The sequence below is a fragment of the Olea europaea genome, unplaced genomic scaffold (assembly GCF_002742605.1).
Source record: "Olea europaea var. sylvestris unplaced genomic scaffold, O_europaea_v1 scaffold2007, whole genome shotgun sequence".
NCBI classification, from domain to species: Eukaryota; Viridiplantae; Streptophyta; class Magnoliopsida; order Lamiales; family Oleaceae; genus Olea; species Olea europaea.
The window spans coordinates 46,356-70,368 of record NW_019237952.1 but is presented as its reverse complement, the minus strand read 5'-3'; the positions used below and the strand labels follow the sequence as shown (position 1 = coordinate 70,368).

At 33.2% G+C, this 24,013-nt stretch overlaps 3 protein-coding genes across 6 annotated transcripts; 1 reads left to right on the top strand and 2 right to left on the bottom strand.

Annotated features, from left to right (window-relative positions):
- On the bottom strand, positions 1-7,588 carry LOC111379585 (mitochondrial substrate carrier family protein ucpB). Of its 3 annotated transcripts, none has more exons than XM_023002986.1 (9): positions 7,347-7,583; positions 7,065-7,166; positions 6,419-6,480; positions 6,073-6,309; positions 5,842-6,009; positions 5,663-5,712; positions 799-931; positions 656-693; positions 1-384 (listed from the first exon to the last, which is right to left on the bottom strand). In XM_023002986.1, the coding sequence occupies exons 1-9, from the start codon at positions 7,366-7,368 to the stop codon at positions 288-290; spliced, it is 909 nt and encodes a 302-aa protein (XP_022858754.1). In that variant the 5' UTR covers positions 7,369-7,583; the 3' UTR covers positions 1-287. The 3 variants fall into 3 exon arrangements, 2 of the variants coding, with proteins under 2 accessions (XP_022858754.1, XP_022858753.1); XM_023002985.1 differs by having other exon boundaries at positions 7,065-7,169; positions 7,347-7,581; XR_002700068.1 differs by lacking the exons at positions 1-384; positions 656-693 and having other exon boundaries at positions 848-931; positions 5,598-5,712; positions 7,065-7,169; positions 7,347-7,588.
- Positions 7,589-16,372: 8,784 nt separating this feature from the next.
- Positions 16,373-18,955, top strand: LOC111379593 (U1 small nuclear ribonucleoprotein C-like). Its single transcript, XM_023002999.1, has 6 exons — positions 16,373-16,479; positions 16,961-16,997; positions 17,090-17,132; positions 17,497-17,538; positions 17,630-17,852; positions 18,576-18,955. Exons 2-6 carry the CDS (start codon positions 16,990-16,992, stop codon positions 18,785-18,787), a joined length of 528 nt encoding a protein of 175 aa, XP_022858767.1. The 5' UTR covers positions 16,373-16,479; positions 16,961-16,989; the 3' UTR covers positions 18,788-18,955.
- A 617-nt stretch (positions 18,956-19,572) lies between these two features.
- On the bottom strand, positions 19,573-23,131 carry LOC111379591. 2 transcript variants are annotated; one of them, XM_023002995.1, is made up of 4 exons: positions 22,932-23,131; positions 21,268-21,977; positions 21,064-21,183; positions 19,573-20,952 (listed from the first exon to the last, which is right to left on the bottom strand). In XM_023002995.1, exons 2-4 carry the CDS (start codon positions 21,967-21,969, stop codon positions 20,032-20,034), a joined length of 1,743 nt encoding a protein of 580 aa, XP_022858763.1. In that variant the 5' UTR covers positions 21,970-21,977; positions 22,932-23,131; the 3' UTR covers positions 19,573-20,031. The 2 variants fall into 2 exon arrangements, with proteins under 2 accessions (XP_022858763.1, XP_022858764.1); XM_023002996.1 differs by having other exon boundaries at positions 21,268-22,067; positions 22,932-23,108.
- Positions 23,132-24,013: the final 882 nt, after the last annotated feature.

The window sequence follows — 24,013 nt, the reverse complement described above, 5'->3', positions numbered from 1 at the left end:
TAGGAAGCTGGAAAAGTATAACAAATTTATTATAGCAACAAATAGATCAATCATCGTCCTGTTACAAGTAGTAGTAATACATGGAATGACAATAGTGAGAAAAAAAATGTCGTGCAACGAGATTCTGGATTCCCCCGATATCCAAAGAGACAACACATGAACTTCATATAACATTTTTGTCAAAAAACAAATGCGGGATCTTGATGGTTTGTCGTGTCCACGGGCAAAGAATTCTAAGAGAGTATAAATACTGGAAACGAATGGTAGAGACAAGGCAATTATATGGACTAGATCGCTTTAAGACCTGCAAGTTCACGCAGCTTCTCGCAGAGTATGAAGGTAATTGTAGTTTGTGGAGCCAATCTTGCGAAGATTGCAAAGCCACTGGCAGCGTTAAAAAGATAACCGATTAATCAATTCAAGAAAACATCAAAAAGAACTTCAGGTAACATTACGACTAAGTTCCGGGGGGGGGGGGAAGGGGGNNNGGGGGGGGGGGGGGGGGGGGGGGGGGGGAAGGTAGGTCGTCTTCAACAAAGATACAAAACAACTAGGTGTATGTTGGGATGAGACTGGACAACATAATGAACAAAGATTTTAAAGCTGTCCAATCGACCATACCCAACCACTTACGTAGTGTACGTGAAGAACTCACCCTTTGTAGAGACCCTGAAGACCTTCTGTTTGCAGAACCTGGAATTATGTATCAGGTACATTAGACAGGCCGGTTGGCAGTACTCAATGATAATACAGAAATATAATAATATCAGGGCTAAATTAAGCAGAAAAAGCTACAACCTGGGATGCACAGTGGAGTCCATTTTTATAGCTTCCAACTGTTTTAGATTCTTGCTGCAACATAAGTCGTGTTTTAACCATGTCCATAGGTGCAGTCACCATCGTGCTCACCGAGCCTGATATGGTACTCGAGCTTCAGAAGATGTTAACATCAGTTAGAAATTGCAGAACCAAGGCTAATCAAAATTAGGGATTCAGAACATAAAAAATGTAGGAGAGATTATTTCACCGTTCCACTTTATTAGTTCCTGATGATATTCACACCATGTTTGGAACAAGGATTTACTTTTAAATTGCCACATTATGGTGTAGTGTAAACAATTACTGCATTATGCTGTTTTAAGATTTTTTCCAGTTTCTTTCCCCCATAACTGGCAGACTTCCCATCTTTCCCAAATGAAAATGAATACGTAAAATGGGGAAGGAAATTCTCTACTTTAAAAAAATCTTAATATTATGCATCATCCATCTTTTCTTTATGCTTGAATATGTAAAATGACTTTCATATCAATAACCAAAAATCCAGCCTCCTAAACTACTGCAAGTCAGGAAATTCTAATTGTGATGTAGGATAGATTGAGGGATTTCAATAAGAAGAAGTAGTCAGGAAGAAATTGAGAAACTAGGGGAGAAGAAGAAGAAACGGGGAGGAGAGAGGAGGGAGAAAAACGGCTGCAAGCCAAACAATATTTCAATTTTAATTCATCATCGTCTAATGAAATTACAACTGAAAATCATATAACTAGTAAAAGTATAACCCTACTAGTGATGGGCTTGGGCCAAACCAATAATACAAGCCCAATAACTAGAAAAAGTAAAATAGTGCGATAATAATATAAGTGATGTCCGCATCAATTATCCCGGGGTGGAAGAAAAACTCGACTCTGTCGAGTGAACAAATGACAAAGAGCTACCGTCAATTTTCAACGTCTGAACTCAACCACGGTGGACGATCTTTTTGAAGAACCAAATATCTGAATCCACGGTTGATAACAATGCAAATGGCAACTTGTCCTCAAGAATATGATCCAACCAAGGCGAACGATCCCTCGTTTAGTCATTTTAATCAAGTACCGACATTGGACTTCAAATAACAAGTACTCCTGCAACTCATCTCCAAAATCTTCACATGATTGCGCATAATGTGGAGCATAATAAGAACGTTGATCTACCCAACAATTAAAGAAGCACCGATTCTCTCCATCAATGGTTAACACAACCTGTTCATCTAAAATTATATCAATTTTATCTTTGTGTGCTGCGACATGTGGTATTCGAATAGACATAGCAAAAGATTCGGTGTGGGAGTTCTCGGGTAGAGACAAAAAGGATCAACAAAAGTGTTAAAATAGCCATTGTAGGTATCGAAGTCCTTAACAAATAAAATAGGGTTATGGTCATAATGTGATAAAAGATCATTGACATAGGCATTTTGACCAACATGCTTTGAAATTTTAAAAAGACCAACATTACACGCTTGCAATATAACATAATCCCCAATATTAAATTCAAAGTGTTGTTTATGCCAATCAACTTGAGGTTTATATAATGATTTAATTGCTTCAAATTATTTATTGATCTCAATATGCAAGCTATAAAAATGTGATACAACTACCTCAACTGACATAGACACACACGCATGTGGGTGCATGGGAATAAGGTCTAGAGGTTTCAAAGGTTCACAACCAAGAATAACTTCAAAGGGTTTTAGACCTAAAGCCCGGTTCACAGGATCGTTATATGCAATTTGAACAGTTGGAAGGATCAAGTCCCAATTCCCAAGATTTTTCTGGACTAGAGATTGTAATAAATTGTTAGGATTTTAGTTAGCACTTTTGTTTTGACCATCAATTTGAGGTTGGTCAGTGGTGGATAATTTTGCCTTAGTGTTAACCACAAGCGACTGGATTTTTCAAGGGTGACTGATGACATCATCAAACTCTTTAACTTGGGTAAGGGTATGACATATAACATGTGATCGAAAATTGTCGGAGATAAGGGGTATAGTATCCCAAGTCTCGGGAAGACTCTGGATTCCACTTAAGGAAGTGTCCTCGCTATCATCCAAGTCATCAAAATCTTCAAGTTTAGGTTCATAGACTAGATCTTCTAACGGCTTCTCTATTACATTCTTTCGTTCTTTCATAACTAAGGTTCGATTAAGACATTTAGAAGAAATGTGACCAAAGTCTTTACAGTTGACGCACAATAAGTGAGAAGAAGGCCTTGGAGTTTCAGAAATTCTACCCTGATTTTTCAAGATTGGAGAACCATTAGAAGGGGGAGGTCCTAGAAGGGACTTAACGGGAGAAGGTGAAGCCAATGAAGCCAAATGATAATTATAAAAAATTTTACCCTTATTTTTCAAAATTGGAGGAACATCAGACGGGGGAGGTCCTAGAAGGGACTTCACGGGAGGAAGTAGAGCCAATGACACCGAAGGATGATTGTCAATATGCTTTTTACATGGAGAAGAAGATCTTGGACTATCACGACCTTTACAATTATTTTTTCAAATAGGAGGAACATTAGACGGAGAATGTCTTATGATAGACTTATGATGAGGCGACGCCACGCTTTTCATATGGAGTACTAATAATCAACTCATAATCTCGAGCTAAAGAGTAAGCGTGATCAAGAGTAGTGACACCTCAAAGGAAAAGCTCGCGCTTAAGATCATCTCTCAGACCTTGGCTAAACCTATTCAAAGTCGTGCTCTCATCTTCAACTAAATGACATTTGGATCGAAATTTCTCAAATTGTGCAATATACTCAGTGACTAGTTGATTTCCTTGTTTAAGGGCATTCCATTGAGTAAGAATTTCAAAATTATCTCGTTCTCGCTCACGAATCTGATCCCTACCCCTACAATCGTGTCTAAAGCATTTTTGATCACCCTGTTGATGATGATAATGTCTATTATGGGACACCTTAAAATTATCAACATCAATTGAATGAGGGATGTGTTTAAAATTTTTCAAACTAACAGATAGGACCTTACTCTTTTCAAGAGTAGCGGTCATCTGAGTTTGAATAGCCGCTATTTGTCGGGTGAGTGCATCGAATTGTGAAGGGTCCATGTTTAAGGTACTGGAGCCAGAAGTGACAAGATGACCAATATATAACTACATGCACTGTAATAGCAACTTAATGACATGCAATAGAGATATCAACGAACAAAAAGTGCAAGTAAAGGAAAATGAAAATTTGATCTTTTTTTTTTAATTTAAATTTTGGGATTAAAATCCAAAACAAGTTAATACTGTTGGTATAAGTAAAATAGCAAAGCAAGGGTCAAATACTAGTCAAACTCTAATCACGTAAAATAAGCGAGGTAAAAGTGGAACTTAACGAAGTGAATGGATCCAATTACGTGAATTTAGAAAACAACTAGATCAGCAGCAGTAACACAAAAATTTAATTGATGCAATTTCTAAGATTAACAGAAATGTACCAAAGATAAATAGAATAGTAACTCCCCTTTTTTTGTTCATCGAAGCAACTGGATTGATTAATAGAACAAGAAGAGATATCTACAAAAACAATGTTAGAAAATACTTTTTTTTCTCTTTTTTTTTTTGTCACTTTTCTTTTCCTTTTTTTTTTCTTTTTTTTTTCTTTGATACTACTAATCAATACACAGACAAACTATTAAGGTCACAAACTGATGCCCAAAACCAAACGAAAAGTAGAGGCTAAAGACTAAAGCCCAAACAAGACTTTTGAAATTATAAAAGACAACCCAAATTGACCCAACGCCTTCTTGCTCTCAACGGGGTCGTCTTCTTCTTCATCTTCTTGGTTCTTCCTCTTGAAGCGTGAGTTACGGGAGTTGGAATTGTGAGGAGTGACTGGTCACTTTTGTTTGTTGTCGGTGTTAGGCTGTTATGGTGGCGATGATTAGGGCTGTCGGCGAGATGCAACTTGATTTGGGACGGCGGAGATGCCGCCACAGGTGTCGACCGGCGATAGCGACAGTAGACGAGTCGAAGAAGTGGAAGAAGACTCGGAATTTGTGTCACCTAAATATGGGTTGGGTTACTGTTACATGTATTGGGCTTGGGTGTGCTGTTCGACTGTGAGGGATCGGAGTTATGTGGGACTAGCCGTTTGTAGTGTATTGTAATTTGACAGTTATTGGCTTGGGTGTGCTGTTCGACTGTGGTGGCGGTTGTGGAAGGACGTGGTGGTTTCTTTTTCGCAATTGTTGTGGTGGTCGGTGAAGGAAAGAATTAACTATATGGGTCGTCAATTTAGCAGTAGTCGGCGGGTAGTAAAAAGTTCTGGGTTACTGCATTGCCTACGGTTACTGTTCATTGTGGATGGTTATTTTGTGAACAGTTGAGATGAAGATAACCAGGTTTTGGCTCTGATACCACTTTGATGTAGGATAGATTGAGGGATTTCAATAAGAAGAAGTAGTCCGGAAGAAGTTGAGAAACTAGGGGAGAAGAAAAAGAAACGGGGAGGAGAGGAGAGGAGAGGGGAGGGAGAAAAACGGCTGCAAGCCAAACAATATTTCAATTCTAATTCATCATCGTCTAATGAAATTACAACTGAAAATCATATAAATAGTAAAAGCATAACCCTACCAGTGATGGGCTTGGGCCAAACCAATAATACAAGCCCAATAACTAGAAAAAGTAAAATAGTGCGATAATAATATAAGTGATGTCCGCATCAAATTGGATGTAATGTACACATTTACATGTGTGAATATACCAAGTTGAGTTAGATTACACGTCGCAGAAATAATCAGTAGAATTCATACGATTGACTGTGAGTGCACGTGTAACCACCTGTATGGGGAAGGAAAAATGTAGGTTTTATGATAATGAGCAGTGTGTACAGAGTAGAAGATTACACGAGATGCAGATAAAATCCTTCTTCAAGAGAGGTCCATCTTGTCAAAACCTGTACTAGTGAAGAGTTAAAATAAGAGAAACTGTTTCAGACCACCAAAATAACAGGTACATAAACTTGAATGGTGAAAAATTACACTGTGGACAATCAAAGTGATAAAGAGGATGCTTAGAACTTGACCCGCTTGGATTCATCGTACGTTGCCAACTGGGATGCAGTCAATGTAGCAGCCCTGGCCATTGCAGGTCTAACCCCCTTCCAAAGAGCTGTTATTCCCTCTTCTGAAGCGATTTTCTGCAATTCCTGCACCGGTCCCCTAGTTGTTCTGGCATTCATTTGAATCCGTACCTGATGAAAGGTAGGATATTCAGAATTTTTCTGAAGAGTTAACAAAGCCTGTATATCTGGTACCTTCAAAACTTCTACTGGATTGGTCAGTGCAGTTGCAACAGATCCAGAGAATGCTCCAGATGCGATCTTCACCAAGATATTGGTGGACTCAAAAGCCAATTCACAGACATATTTTGTTGGTTCATATAAACCTAAACGGAGACCTCCATAAAGAACTGACCTTGTTAATGCAGGTGTCAAACCCAGATACAAGGACCTGAGACCTTCACTTTTGACTACTTGAGCAGAAAGCTTACCCTACATGCCATGAGAAATGACACAACACAAGAAATATCTCCTAAGATGCCAAATTATTATTTAGAGAGCAACTCTTGCAATTGAAAAGAAAAATAGAGAAATTATATACCATCCCAATGAGTGGACCTCTTTGGCCAACAAGTTGCATTTGCAGCCTAACTTTGAGAACATCTGCATTCCAAAATAAGCTGAATCACATATTTCATATAAATGTTGCTGCCTATGCCATGTCAGCAACTATAAGCATACATACACTCCAAAATCTCTCTCTTTCGCCTATCTTGTCAACATCAATTCCTATAATTTGGTTTATTAGTAAATGCGAAGACAATTGTCATAAGGTACCAAAATTGTTGTTTTTAACTACTCAACGATATATCAAACAAAGTTGAAGAAGCCTGTGATTTGGAAGGTGTTTATAAACACTTCGAATAAAAAATAAATTTCGGTTAAACAACCTTTTATTCATACATTTCGTACCCACAATTACTACCCACTTATACATCACTCGTTCATAAACACCTTCTCCAAACAAACTCTAGGATGCAGCATTAATAACAGGGACATGGGGCAAAATTAAAGGAAGCATATTTTTTGAGAAATAAAGGGAGGCTGATTCACAAAATCAGTTCAAATTCTTCCAAATTAGTTATAGTAATGCATAATTGAACATTTAAGAGAATCTAATTCGATTACTGATTACTAGCCCACGAAGAAACAAGAATGCCTAATCAAGTAGAAGAAGAGAGAAAAACCTAAAGGATGAGTAATCCCAGTTGCCGCTGCAACAGAAATTCCGCTGGTACCGAAGTGGTAAACAACATCAGATGCCGAAACTCCCCATTTCTGTTTCCCGTCTGCTAAAATGGAATGATGGATCCAATGACAAATCATCAAATTCGAAATCATAACATAGAAAACGAAAATAATAATAATAACAATAATAATAATCTTCCAATTCCAACTACAAATCAACAATTAGCAAATTAGCATTATTTTTTGGGGTTTCAATTCTGTAAATGAAATCAGGGCATTACCGGAAGCAGAATCTGCGGCCATTATTGAATTGGTGCAGCAAAGCGACTGCCGGAATATTCTTTTATTCAGTTATACGTTTTGCAGAGAGATTGAATCAACGAATTTGACCGTTAAAAAATCGCGTAATGCAGACTTCACCCAAACCAACCGCGAGGAAATACCTTCTAACAGTAAATTGAATGGCAAATTGTGAGATTAGATGAAAAAATATAATAATAACCTTTGACCAATAATCTTTTCAAAAATATTTTTTATAGAGAATTTGTAATCAAATTTGCAACCAAAATCATTAAGATGTATAAAAATCTTCGATTAGGTCTCCAAAGAAATATAGATTATGAATCTTTTATAAATTTAAACCCAAAAATTATACAAAATTTTATTGATCTAAGAAATGCAATAGATAATGAATTAAATTATTTAACAGAAGATCTGGAAAGTTTCTTTATAAATACTTATGAAGATTTTAATTGGATTCAAAATCTTAACCCCTCCACTGCACGCTCCAATGAAATGGTATAAGAGCCATGTTACGAACCTAAAATTATGATGAACATAGTAGATGAAGAAAATATAATTAAAGAATTTTTGGAAAAAAGTTGAAAAACATAAAAAACTAAGTTATCCCTACTTACCTAAAAACACCACAAATGAAAGTTTTGAGGATATACATAAAAGGTTAGAACATAATCTACAAGTAGGAAATGCTCTTTTGGATAAAAACCTTAAAGAAAAAAATAGGATTATAATTAATCCACCCCAAGATTTTAGGATAACACAAAAAGAAAATAATAAAGGGAAAAGACATGAAGAAAATCAATATATGATTACAAATGTAGAAGAACTACAACAAAAATTCTTAAAATTCACTGGTAAGGAGTATGATAAATATAAAAAACAGTTAGAAGAATTAACTGAAAGAATGGAAAATACTAAGATTAATACTAATCCATCAACAAGTCAAAAAATAAAAATAGAATTCAGTAGTGATGAAGAATACAATTATCCTTATTATACTATAATACCTCTTAAAGAATGTATTAATCAATATAGGAAAACGCAGAAAAGATACACTGAAAATATAAGAAAACAATCCATAAAAGAAACAAATCTAATGAAATCTTACAATGAACCAATTCACACAACGAAAATATGGTTAGATCTAGACTGTGTAGATAAAAAGAAAGCTATTGAAACATGGATAAAAAGTACTGACTTAACAATACAATTTAATAAATGGGAAATATATACAACTTTTGGATTTATAGAACATACATTCAGAGAAATTGTTTCTGAATGGTAGAGAAAGTTACCAGAAACTATTAAAGGAAGAATAAAGTATGGAAAATGTAGAACTGAAGTATTAGATAATATGAATAGTTTAAATGATCAAAATATACAAGAAATATTAAAAAGATTTGAAAAAGCATTAAGAACAGAGTTCCTGGGAGATAGATATACTTCTAATGAATAAAAAAGAAAACGAGATGAATATAATGAAGGAATGATAGCATTAGAAAATTTAAAGATATTTGACATGTGTGAATTAGAAAGATATACATGTAAATTTGAAGAATTATAATATATATTAAACCAATGAGATTATCAAGAAAATAAACCTATACTAAGGTCTTATTTTACAAAATTACCATTCCCATGAGGAATTAAATTATTAAAAGAATATGAGAAATTACTACCTTTAGGAGATGAGGAAGGAGTAAAAATAGATAGTATTGGAAGTAGGATCGAATTTACAAAAAAAAATGATAGGCATGTGGTGCAGAGAAGCTCTTGAAAGTAAAAAAAACATACAAAATAAGAAAGAATTCTTTGTGTTGTTACAAAGATATAGGTCAAATTAAACAATTTGAATGCCATAAAAAGAAATATAAACCATATAAGAAATATAAAAGAAAATTTAAAAATTACAAAAAATTTAAGAAAAAAATTTTAAACCACACAAGAAATATTTCAAGAAAAGAGATTGGAATAAAAAATCTAAACCAAGAAATATTAAAAAATGTAGATGTTTCATCTGTAATGAAGAAGGATACATTGCCCCTCAATGTCCTAAAGAGAAAGATAGACAGAATATTAAAAACTCTTAGAATTTATAAAAAATTTCAAGAAGATAGTGAAATAGAACCAATTGAATACTTTGAAGATTTAAGTAGTGAATGCAGTAACATTTATGAATTAAATACATCCTCATCAGAAGAAGATTCTGAGGAGATTGTATATATGAATCAAGAGATACAAAAAGCAGATCTAGAAATAGATGTAGAAACAATTGAAGAAGTTGAAGACTCGATAAAAGGAATAAATCAAGAAATTACCTTTGATATTAAAAAATACAAAGGAATAACCAAGAAAATATTAGACCTACAAAAAAAAGATGTATTCCAACAAGGATTCTTGGGAATACTACCAAGAGTAAATAAAACAATTGTAAGTATGAATTATAAAAAAATGTCTATCAATATGGAAGATATTATAGGAAAAGCAAGAATTCCTATAATTACTAAAGAATGGATAAAACAAAAGTTATCCAAAATTCCAGAAAACATAATAAACAAATTAAAATGTGTTGAAATATGAGGAGTCCAGATAATGGTAAAAGGATTTTTTAGAGAAAGTATAAACATACCAATAGAAATATTTTGTATGGACAACAGAATCTTACAAGATCCTATAGATGCTCTATTAGGAACAGTTGTAGGAAACTTAGTCATCAAAAGATAATATTTACAGTAAAACCAAATTATGCAATATCACTAATTGACGAAAATATTGACCAAAGTTTCAATCTATATTATAGAATTGGAAATTTAAAAATATTACAAAAAAATAATGCCATTAGTATAAGCATAAAATCAATTTTTGCTTTTAGTACTAATCATCATAACAATTTAAGAAAAATAACAGATAATATTATCATACATAAAGATTTTGAGGAATTAGCACAATATATACCTCCTAGGAAATATCAGGAACATGAGGTCACTATGCCAGAACAAATAATGCTTGATTTTCACAAACAAACTAGAGAAATTAATTTTGAAGGAAAACTGATAAGAAGAAATAGTGTCAGCCTAGAAGGAGATAATCTTATTGCAAGATTCTTCTATGGACAAGACTCTAAGATAAGCAAACTCAAGAAATTAAGTATTGTTGAACCATCAAGTTCGCAATATTATATCAAAACAAGATATGTAAATCAAGAAGGATATAAGAAGAATATTCTTGTCCTCATTGACACTGGAGCAAATAAAAGTCATGTAAATGCTAAATTTGTTAGTCATTTAATAGAATTTGAAATGTCAGAACCCTGTATATTCAAGGACTATTTAGGAAATAATCTTGAAATAAGGAAATATGTAAAGTTCCCTCTTATACTTATGGGAAATGATCAGAAAGAATATACTAAAGAAATAATTTTATATAAAGATGAATTATATGGAGTTGAACGTTCACCTATATTACTAGAAATGAACTTTTTTGAGAAATATAGTCTTTATAAAATCTGCCAAGGATATTTAAAAATAATAGTTGAAGATAATCCAATCATCATATCAAGAATAGACGAAAATATGAAATCATTGTTATCATGGAAAGAGTAATTAGTGCTAATTTCATGAGTCCATATATTAAAATTATACTCAATATAAAAAGTTATTGTAGAATTAAATTTCATGCTTACATAGATACAGGAAGTACAATAAGTTTATGCTTACCAAATGTACTACCATCTGAATACTGAAAATATAATTCAAAGAAAATAGTTACCGCTACAACAGCAGGTGAAAATAAGGTAGTATACAGCAAATATGCTACGCAGTACCTTTTCTAATTTCCTTTAGAGAAGTATTTGCTGATACAATATATATGTCAAACACAATTGGATGTGATATTTTATTAGGACAAAATTTTCTATTAAAATATGCATCATTTACATAATATATTGATAAATATATGTACACAACATCCTGTGCACACAAAATATTTACACCAAAGATAAACAAGGCTGTTACAATAGTATATAGAGACATAAACCATTAGAGTTCCACAACCCAGCGTGGTGAATGTTGGAGTACAGAAAAACTTAAACCAGTTACAGTCCTAAAAATGACAACAGAAAATAAGTTAGAAAAATTGAAAAAAGAAATTTTTAAAACATATTATGAAAATCTCTTAGAAAAATGGAATACGGACAAAGTAAATGCAAAAATAGAATTAACTAATCAAGACACTATTGCTAGAGTCAAACCCATGAAATATAGTGTTGATGAGCAAAAGGAAATTAAAGACCAGATAAAAGAATTGCTAGAAGCCAAATTAATTAGGCCTAGTAAAAGTCCACATAGCAGCCCAGCCTTTATGGTTTGAAAATATAGCGAGATAAAAAGAGGAAAAGTCAGGATGGTGATAAATTATAAAAAGTTAAATGAAATTACCAAATTCGATGGATATTACTTGCCAAATAAGGACACCCTTATTAAGCAAGTACAAAATAAAAATATATTCTCAAAATTTGATTGTAAGCCAAGTTTTTGACAAATCATGCTTACAGAAGAAAGTAAACCATTAACTGCATTTAGTACGCCCAATCATTCAGGACAATATGAATGGAATATAATGTCATTTGGGTTGAAAAATGCACCACAGATATTCCAAAGAATAATGGATGAGGTAATTAAATCAATTACTCATTTTTGTATTGCATATGTAGATAATTTACTTATTCATTCAAATAATATTAATGAACATATTGAACATTTTGAGAAATTTTGTTATATTATGAAAAAATATGATATTACACTTTCTCAAAAGAAAGATGAAATAGTTAAAACAAAAATAGAATTTTTAGGATTATTTATAAAAAAAGGAGAATTGCAATTGTAATCTAATATTGGAGAAAAATTTCAAGAATTTCCTGAAAAAATCAAAGATAAAAAACAATTACAAAACTTCCTTGTCTTATTAAATTATGCTGAAAGATTCATTGAAAATTGTGCGGAACTAAAAAATTATTTTCTTCCAAAATTAAGAAAAAATATAATGTGGTCTTGGAAAAAATAAGATTGTGAAAATATAAGAAGGTAAAAGAAGAATTAAAGGTATTGCCCAAACTTATAATTCCACAGGAAGAAAATTTATTTATCCTTGAAACTGATGCTTCGGATAATTTTTGGGGAGCAGTATTAAAGGTTAAAAAGAATCATAAAGAATATAAATGTAAAAATAATTGTTATTGTCCTGAGATACTTGCAGATTATACATCAGAAACATTCAAAGAAGTTGAAACTAGATATGACACGAACAAGAAAGAACTCATTGCTGTAAAAAGAGGAGTTCAAAAATATGAAGATTATTTATTACCAAAAAAGTTCTTGATTAGAACTGATAATACTCAAGTTAAAGCTTTTTTGAAAAATAATGTTGATCCATCTATTGCCAATAGATATATTATCAGGATACAAATATGGTTTTCATATTTCAAATTTGATATTGAATATATAAAAGGTAAAACTAACTTTCTTCCTGATTATCTCAGCAGGGATGGAGTTAGAGCAACTAAGGACGAAAGTCCAAATACTTGAAATAAAAGTTTTCTATTTGGAAACACAAATTCAAAATATCCAAGATAGCCTTCGAGGCAAAATATAGCCCTCGAGGCAGAAGTAACTTGTACCAAGTCTAGTATCCCTTCACAGGGACCAGTAAATACTAGCGCTCTCCCCGAGGATAAAGGGAAAGAGAAGAAGGTAATAGGAACCTCTTCATAAGAAATACTTCAGCCTATTACTGGTAAAGAAGATATTCAAAATATTAAAAGCGAAAGTAGCTCTTCGCAGAAGCCAAACTAAGTCTAAACTTTCTATTGAAAGAATAGACCTAAAAGATATTGTCAAAATATGTCATGAGGCAAAATTTCCCGAAAAGATAACCATGAAGAAGTCATATTCTTTATTGTTATTTTTAATATTCTATCAGATTGGTATCTGGAGATTGGAAAGTGGATGAAGACTCTCCACTATTCAAACTACAACAAGATAAACTTTTATCCAGGAGTACCAGCCAACTGGGTACGAAATTGTTTTGAGATAGGAAATATACTCTATATATATCCCAGCAAAGATCTCAAAGAAATAGCCTAACTTCCAGCCAACGTCAGGAAGGCTGTTAAAAGATATACTGAAATTGTCAAAACAACAAACATATACATCAGATTCCATTCAACAACTATGGAATGGGATCCCGTTCTTGAATATATGCATCCATCATTTCATGTTATCAAAATAGGACTCACAAACCAACATTTTTTACCAACCAGTCAAAAGGTTGTTCAAAATGGATATCAAAATATTATAAATATGATGCCCTATAGAAGAGTAAAATGGTACAAAGAAATATTTGAGCATGTAACCCAGATAATTATTGAGAAAGAAAAAATATGGATTTATCCATCTGAACACCATATAATCTACTCCAATGCAAGGATGGCTACAAAGGAAGAAGACATGTTATCTTGACCATCTATTGTCCTCAATTATCTCAAACCAAGTACATGGGNGAGATTTTAAAAGATTTTCAAAACATTGATTTTGAATGGATGTTAACCATGCCAAAGTACCCGTCTTTGATGAATGGTTTAGGGAAAAAAGACAGTTTTCTAACAAAATCGTAGCACCTAGTGTGTGAGTTATCTTTTAAAATTTCGTTCCAAGTGAGGACTTAATTCCGAAAAGAGTCTGAATAGAGGTGAAAACAGAGACTCTGAATACTGTGAGATAGCGTCTGTGGTAACATGGCTAGTTCTCTAGAGTGAGAAATGCAACTTTAATTGAAAAACCTTTTGCGGAAGCAGTTGTGGACCCAAGTGATTCAAAAAAACATTTTAAACTTTTACTTGATTCAGAAGATTGATTAAATACATGCAAAGCATCTATAAGAGCATACTGGAGGGAAATCCTGTTTACTTCTATTCGATTACTGTAAGTTATTTACTTGCTTTTACATGCTTATTCTTTGATTAATTTTGATGAATATTTCACAAGCATCCACATCCACTACTAATGATGATAATACATTATATTTAGATTAGAAAAATATTTCGTTTTTACTTAAATTAGTTGAAAAGTTTGAAGATATATTTTCTGTTAGCCAAGAAAAACTTGAAGAAATATATCGAGATATAGATTGTTATTATAATCATATTCTAAGAATTGATTCCATAGGAACTAGTAGATAAATAAAAAAGGTAGAAGATATTATAACTAAACATAAAAATACAAGAAGAAGTTTTAGAAGGAATAGTTCTAGGATACATAACTGAAAAAGATCAGCCTAGAATCTTTGAAAAATTATCAAAATACAAAGAATATTTAAAGAAATTAGGAAGAATTGGAAGAATTGTAAGATATAATCCTGAAAGACCTAATAATTAAAAGATATAAGATACATCTTGCAAATAATAAAAGTAAGGGTAAAATAGTATTTCTTATTATAAAAGTCATTGTGGAAAATAGAACTAATTTTTCAGCCATTCTGAAGACTACCCCAACCAACCACAGACATGCGTGTTTTTGCTCGTCCAATCAATGTGGAGTCTACTAAACGCTCCCTAATATATTATCTCTTCCGTCCAGACTTCGAACATTTTGTAATTGAACCCTTATAAATATTTAATTATTTCCCCTGAAGTTTACGACAATTACAGAAAAACCCTTACATTTTCAAAAAATTTATAAACCTTCACTCCTAGCATAAGTTTCTCATTTTGTCCTTCACTTTTATGTTTTACTTTAAAATTTTTAATTGTTATGGTGAAAATTAATTTTTCATTAATGGACAAATTAAAAGTAATCCAAATATATTTAATAAAAAGATTTAAAAAAGAAAAAGAAAAAAAGAATATATGATCTAAACCTTGGATGTCAACTTTTTTGCATTTAATGTTACATTAATTTTCTAAACTTAGTATAGTATAAATGTAAAGAGTTGAAAAAATAAAACAAAAATTAGAGAGAATGTTTAATGATTCTTAACTAGCTTTATTAAATTATTTATTTACATTGATTTGTAAATTATATTTTAATAATTTTGTAAACTTTATAACAATATTTAAAACGGATAAAGCAATATTAGAATATCAAATTCATCACAGAAAATTAAACTTGATTACTCGGCAAGATGAAAACTAAATATCTTGGTTTTGTAGAACCGAAGTGAGAATAAACAAACAGTAAAAATCAGCTGAATGCACATTCTAACTAAAAAATTCACCCAATTGAGCGAAAATAAATTTAATTTAATAGTACATCTTAAGAATTAAGAAAATGAAAACAAAGGGTTAAAATTAAAAAAATATATATTTACTTTTAGCTGGTAGGAGAATCTGTTAAAAAATTTAAGCCATTGTTTGAGACACATTTTGTCAAAAATTCATTTGTTCAAAACTCATTTTTAACTACACATTCTTCAATAAATCAATTTTACATTTAAATCGATTTTTTAGCCACACTTTTTATCATAAAATACTATTCTAAAATATATTTTTTTTCTCAAGATGGGGCTCAAACACAGGCTAAATCTAATGGAGTTATTCGAATTTTTGAAGATAGAGGAGGTATGTTTATAAGGGAAAAAAATTATATTTAAGGTGTATTGTTTACACCAATTCAAAAATGAGTTAAATGATTTAAAAGTTTAAAATTCAGGTATATATATAATTAATTAAAAATATTTATTAATTAAGGGCTTGTTTGAACCACATTATTTTCAAAAAAAATATATTGATTAACAGTGATTTGACATTATTTCAACCACATTCTTCAATAAAATAATATTCATGCAAATCTAATTTTTTTTCTTATTTATAACCACATATTTCTCATTAAATTGATATGAAAAATATATTTTTTATATAGAATGTGGCTCAAACATGGGTTAGATAAAATAAAATCACAGTTATAAAAGTAATAATCCCAAATTTAACCCTAACCAAATCTTCTCCCAATAAATAATTTTAGGTTAGCGTGCTTGAGAGCAATAATAAGTGTCAGTGGAGTAGGCTTTATGGTTTTTTTCCCATTTGAGTACGTCGTCTTGCGTATTGAAATTCATCCAAAGGTAGAAGTAGACTATTTTTTTTTATTTTTTTTATTTTTTAAACTGGGTACTTGGTTGGGCTATGCTTATTGCAAGTTGCAACTCTTGGATTCGTTTCTAATTTTCATTGTTCTATATGGAATTTTACATTGTGCTAGCTTTGAATAGAATATGTTATGTGGATTTGGCTGAAAAAATGTTCCACGAGGAGTAATAGTGTTGAATCAATGAATTTTTTGTTGCTAATCTGGTTGGAATCCATCATTTCCTTATGCAGAGGATAGAATTTTGACAGTTCGTTAGCTTTGGGTAGAAGAATACCTTGGGATTAATGTATTATTTTTCTATTTTATGTCTGTAGTGATGTAAATTTTGATTTAGTGTGTAAAGACTGAGCATTTTTGTAAATATTTATTGATATGTTAATATTTATGCGATCTAGGGTTTTGTTCGTTCTTTTGGTGTATGATTTTTATTTTTTTGGTGCCCCGCTGTTTCACAGATTGTTAAAGAAGTTCTTTGTAACACATAATGCCCAGGTATATCTTTCTCTTTTCTTATTCTTTTTATAATATATCTGAATTTAGTGTCATCGAATTTCAATCTTTGATGTATTTGTTTATGTCTTCAGGTATTATTGTGATTATTGTGACACCTACTTGACACACGATTCCGTGAGTCATCATCCTTCTTCTGTAATTGTTTATATTTTTTCATTAAGTTTTTTGCGAAAACTTGAAATTTATCCATGGAAAAAGAAAGAAGATAGTGATGCCATAGGTCCAATAATGCTTAATTTTTTGTCACATTCAAAAATCTTCTCTATTAATTTTCTGTTATTATTGCTTCTGAAAATGTAAATGTCTTAATTTTATTCCTTTTCTTTCTCCTCTTGATTATTTAGTCATTGTGAGATTACTTTTTCAAAGAACTATCTGGGTTATTTCTCACATTTTTATCATTTATCTGATATTTGATGTTTTTTAAAGTCTTTCACTTTCATAATTGCTTATTTTTTGAAATTTTTTGGGTGTACAGCCTTCTGTTAGAAAACAACATAACGCGGGATACAAACATAAGGTATTCTCACTTTAACTTCAACCCGCCCCCAACTTCGTCTTATTTCTTGCTTGAAGGTTTATGTAAAAGTCATTTTATACATTTCGAGCAGGCAAATGTGCGTACTTATTATCAACAATATGAGGCACAATTGAACCAAAGTTTGATTGATCAAAAGGTCAAGGAGCATCTTGGGGCATTTAGGCCTCCTGTTGCTCCATACCCTCAGATGAGACCTGGTCTACCAATTCTACCTACTCCAATGCCGATTCCAGGGGCTCAGTTTCCAGGTTTTAGGCCTCCAGTTTTGCCAAGGCCCATGCTTGGAGCTCCTGGTATGTGAAATGTTTTAATGTGATCCCAGCCTTTTTCCCCTTAAATTTTTCATCTTTTCTTGCTTATGCTCAGCTGATATTTGATCGAAGCATATGTCCCAGGAAGTTGGCATTTATATGAGTTTTTGTCTTCTAGATAATCTACGTATCTTAGAATCAAGAACGCAAAACACTGCAAGATCAGGGACTTGAATCAGTGTAGGGATTGTTGTATGCTTATCAATGGGTTTGGGGAGGGAATATCAGGTGCTAAGAAATGGAGGTGTTAGCCAATAGATTTCTCTGAGACGTTGTATGGAGGTGTTAGCCAATAGATTTCTCTGAGACGTTGTATGGAGGTGTTAGCCAATAGATTTCTCTGAGACGTTGTATGGAGGTGTTAGCCAATAGATTTCTCTGAGACGTTGTATGGAGGTGTTAGCCAATAGATTTCTCTGAGACGTTGTTTGGCTAAAGCTCAAAAGAAGTAAATGTTACTCTGAAATACCTTTTATATCCAATTATGTGTGAATACAGTACTTTCCTTTTTAAAAAAGTAAGTTAATTTTGAAAGTAACTCTTGCTTAACTGTCAATATAAGTAACTTATTTTCAACTTTGACCCATAAAAACGTTATTTATTGAGGACATGACTAAACTTTCAGGCTTAGCCAAACATGCTCTTAATCTGGCAAGTGCTTCATTGCTTCTCTAGAACTTTGTATTTACGTCTTCATGTCGCCAGGTTATATGGCTCCTCCACCTGGTCAAGCAAATGGTTTTCAAATGCCCGCAAGTGCTCCTCCTCCGACGGTTTCTGGAAGTGCGGGAATGCCTACTAGTGGTGCCCCACCAATGTTTACTCCCCAAATGTATCCAGGGAATGCCTCTGTACAAACAACTGGAGGCATTGATGGTTCTAATACGGATGCTCAAGCTCCCGAGACTGATCAGTAATAGGATACTTGTGCAAGGAATTTAGTGGTCCCATAAAGATGGCCTTTGTTCTTATAGGCCCGTAGACGATTGCTGAAATCATTATTTGAGAGAGGCTTTGGAACTGTTAAAGATGTACTGTGATCTGTAATGTTTCCTTGAAATGAATGTGTGAACTTTTGAATCTAACTCGTTTCGTCAACACAAATTAACAGTAGCATATAGGTTAGAGGGAGAAAAAGCACGAAGTCAAACTTCGTTTGCTTATTATAGGATACATATCAAACAAGAAAACACCAGTCATACACGCTCATCCTTTTCTTTTTTCCCTTGTTACCATAAATATTGAAGTGTTTTTAGTCTCTCAATATAACCTACTTTTAGAGATCTACTATACGCATTTTCAAAGGGTATTTGCAACAAAACGAAATGGATACAAATAATTTATGCTGGCAACTCCAACTTTATTAAGATAAAACTTGGTTTAAATAATTTGTGCTGCCCACTCCAACTTTATTAAGAATAAAACTTGGTTTCTTGGTACCATCAACAACGAAAAACTACAGTTTTCTCGAAAAGTACCTGTTTTTTGCAATGAAAACTCTAGTGTATGGATCTGCAGCACTAAAAGAACCCGATATCAGTTAAATAACAGCCACACCAAGATATTTTTGATGCCCTCCGGCAACATTGGTCTTAAACCAGATTTCTCTATCCATCAAACATTGGAAGAACAAAATCATTCACTGCTGATTGAGATGCAAAAGACCAATAATATTCGTTGATAGTAGAGAAGACGACATACATTAGCTAAAAATGTTACTTGAAGTGTTAGAAATGTACTCTTTACTCTTGGAACTTCCATCCTGAATTAAGACTGATTACAAATACATGGAAATAAAGCAAACTGATAGAACATCTCAGATTGAACAGAAAGGATAGATTTAATCCTGACGGGAAGGAAAGTAGTGCTTTGGAATTGATTCAGACAAGAACAGACCCACAAGACTAATCAATCAGCATGCAAAATCTTAGCATAAGAAGTACGCCACATCCTCTCAAAAGTTGATCAAGCATTCTTCTCCTAGACAGGTTTTAGGAGTCTAGACTCCAAGTACACAAAAATAAAGTAAAATAAAGAGAATTTATGCAGAGTTACAACTCTTTTGTTAAATCTTGATCCGCACAGGAAAGCTTGAGAGTGCAGGATGTACCCGTTAAAAGCATAATTTTATGAAGGTAACGAGATGAGTGCAGAGATTCATTCAGCGGCGTGTGACAGAGGGTCCTCCAAAAGAATAGCGGTTTGAGACTGTTGTGGACATGGATTTGGTCTCGCCGCCAAGGAGGTGGTATCTCTGATTGTATTCAGATGGTTCCAGGGAAGCTTGTGTCAAAAGCGGTCTTTGATTGTATTCAGAAAGTTCACGAGGAGCATATGATGTATATGATCTTTCTTCATCAGGAATTATTCTTCCCAGATGAGTTGCTGATCCACTTGTGGAGTTTAGATAATTTCTAGGAGGATGTAATCTGGCAGGTGGTGTTGTTGTCGTTGGTGGCAGCGAAAGATATCGATTTACCAATGATGTGGTGCTTTCATTATAAAGATTATATGCCACTTCAACAGCTTGATTAGTACTTACCATAGGAGACACCTCAGTCTGCATTTCACGGGGACCTCTGAGCCCATAAGTGCGGTACTCTTTTTCACTGAGAAAAAAAGTATCAGGTCGACTGACCTCTCTCTGTTGTAAAGTTACATTGTTATATGTAGAAGCAGGGTTCCTTAGAAGCTGATCCTTCTCTTGTTCAAGATTTCTAGGCTCCCGTGCACGGGCAACGGCAACGGTACCACCTACAGCGGTTGGCAACAGATCACTTCCCTGTCGAAGACCATAATTTCTGTATTCTTGCTCTGTGAGAAAAAGTGGACCCTGTGAAGGAACATCAGTGGAAGAGACATGGTGCTCAGAGAATTTCCTCTCTTTATCAACCCAGATAATGTCTTCTCCTGGTTTAATACTGCCATGATGTCTGAAGTTCTCCTCAGTGTGCAAAATTGCTGTTGGCAAGACTTTTGGTGCTGGAGCAGGAACATGCACAAATTCCGATCCCCGAACCAAAGACTTACCATTTGAATGCAACTTTGGGGTTGGCTGGAATAAACTTGACAGGTGCTTTACCTGCAAGGAAGAGAAACAGCGGTTGGGAATATTTGTAGTTAGAATTCCACAAATACACATTTTGAAAATATAAAACTACTGATGAATGAAAAGAAAAGGTTATCTTCTTACTTGGGACGAGGTTAACTCTGTCTTGAACTTGCGAGTCCTTTCATCATAATTGTCTTTGATTGCTTTCTTAAATATATTCTCAGGCAGCGGAAGGCAATCCCTATGAACAGCGAAGCGGACCTGTTGAATGAAAAACTATAATTATAAAAATATCCTCAGGTTAAATGGATATAAAACAGAGTTAAGGCATCTAGAGATAGCAACCTGAGCAGGGAAGGCCCCCCCAAATGCAGCTGGTTCAAGTTTCATGCCACCAGAAGAAGATGCTTCATAGATTCCATACAGGAGCTTGAGATCAAAATCATAGAGGAAAAGCTTAAGACCAGGCTTTATGCCCATTACAAACTCTTTCCGGCTTGCTGAGATACCCATCACATGGTAACGGAAACAATCTGGTTTAGTTTTGGTATTACACATAAAAATCAGTCCACCAAGATTTTTCCCGGGCTTCTCATCTTCATTTTTCTCATTTAAAATACCCCTTTTCTCTTTCCCATGAGGTGAACTTGCATCATTTGTTCCATCTTTTTTATTACTATTATTTTCTTCTACTCCTTCATTTGTTCTCTTCCTTTTATTGCCTTTTATGGCTTGAACCTCTGAAATGGTTTTTGCTTCTTCGCCTGGGGCAGAATTTGGAATTGGACATTTGCCTGCAATCTGAGGATTGGGCTCAAGAGCCCTGGGAGCCTTCTCATCAGAAACTACTGATACTGAAGTAGATCCCACAGCAATTCCACCTTTTCTCTCGTCTTCCAATGGTTTTTTGTTAGACACTATTTGTTTAGATTTGGTGGCTTTGCCACCTTTTTTCTTGTTATTCGGCATTTTGTTGTTCAAAACCACCTCTCTAGAAGTAGATTCAGCAGCAACACGAACTTTCTTCCTCTGTCTTGTGCGTGCCATATCCTTTTCTGCTAACCAAGCCTCTTCTCAAAGTCAGATGAAATAGTGCAAATACCTCACAAGTGACAATTGTTTGCATTTGGAACATGAATTCAATTCTAAATCACAAAGAGCATTCTTACATTAAGCAACAGCAATACAGAAGTCATAAAGGTAAGGGTTCCAAAAAAAAATACCCAGCACAATACATAAGAGGGGAAATGAAAGCCTTTTGCAGCTAAACGAAATGTTTCTTTCTCGTCGAGTATTACCAAGCATCCAATTGTTTCAGAAGACTAAAAGTTGACTCGTTTCTTTTCTAGTCCAGCCATTTGGAAATGAGAAGAACAATCGCCGAGTGTTTGAAACACCAACAAGACAATAATTTTACACTTATGAAAATGGTATCAAGTACCAGAAATCAAATGTAATATAATTTTCTAGTACATTGTGACAGCGAGATACTCCAACCTTTCATTTTTCCCCTTTCCCTTTTAAATTGGTTTAATTCAACGCCTCTCTATAACTTCGCTTGTGCATCACATATGGTAGCTAGGATTTACATCTGATTTTTATTGTCTTCAGTTCATATTCAATCGACAGGGAGCGGAAACGGAATTCAATATCTACGAAATTTTCTACTCCCATTATCTTCATTTTACAGAAAGGAATCATAAGCAAATGAAAAACATACTCGGAAAAAAAAAAAAAAAAACTTTGCTCTTTAGTCAGTAATAGCTAATTTCAAAACCTATTTCCATTCCTTCCCAAAATTAAGTACTATATTGAGTTAGACAAGAAAATCACCCGACAAAACTGAAACAACCGGAGATTACAGAAAAGACAACATAAAAATCACAAAAAACTATTATTCGGCCCCAAATAACCATTAATTGCAAATACAATAATAATAATAATAATAATAATAATAATAATAATAATAATAATAATAATAATAATTGAGTAAAAGTTGTACAAATGACCTCGAATTGATGCTTGGTCAAGTAGATCGAAAGAGAGATTTGATATTAGCAAGAGATAATTGGCGCAGATTTCAGCAAATTGATTTCGGTGAATCGAGGAAGACGATGTTTCTGTGCGGGCTGGGATGAGAAGTGTAAAGATACATATTGGGCCCAAATTAAAAAACAATAGATTTGATGTGAAGGAAAATATATATATATATATACATATTTTTTTTTTTTTAATTTTTTTGTACCCATCAATACACGCAAATATATTGCCTATGAAATTTAGGTTATTCGACTTGTACAAGCTTACCGCCTCCTTAGGTGAGATGGATCATTCTTGCTGTAGCACAGCCCGTGCAATTAAATTTCACCTTTAAAGGCGCTATCAAGTTAAACCCGTCAAATCAAAATAGAAACCATAAATGAGGTACAGAGAAAAAGGATTAAACTTCCCATACGAACGAAGTTATGGGGCTTTCTTAGCATATATATAGTTCGTTCATGTTTTAAGTACCTTTTTACTTTTTATGTGCAATTGAAGCAATCTCGAGGCTTTTTTTTTTTAAAGAAAAAGGAAAAATATACAAGGGAACCGCGGCTTTAAAAAAGTAGTCTTTTTACTTCTAAACATAATTATGAAATTCATTTTTGAATATTCCTTATTTGTTTTCCTTTAAAAAATGTCTTTAATTCTCATATTCATTTTCAATCACATATTTTCCAAAAAAAAAAAAAAAAATCCCTACTTTTTAACAATACATTCAAGAAAAATCAATATCTAAAATTTGATTGTATTACATATATATAATAGGATTATATAATGGTATACATACACATGATATTGTGAGACGTGATTGGACTAGAATTTTTTCACACAAATAGAAAAAAAATTTCATTCTTCTTTGGGCACCTCATCTATTAAATGAGTATATACAAGTAGCATTATTCTTTAAATTATCATTATTTTTTCACAACTGTCAAATTAGAATAGAAACCATAAACGAGGTACATGAAAAAAGGATTAAACTTCACATACGAAACAAGTTATTATGCTTTCTTAGCATATATATAGTTCATTCGTGTTTTAAGTACCT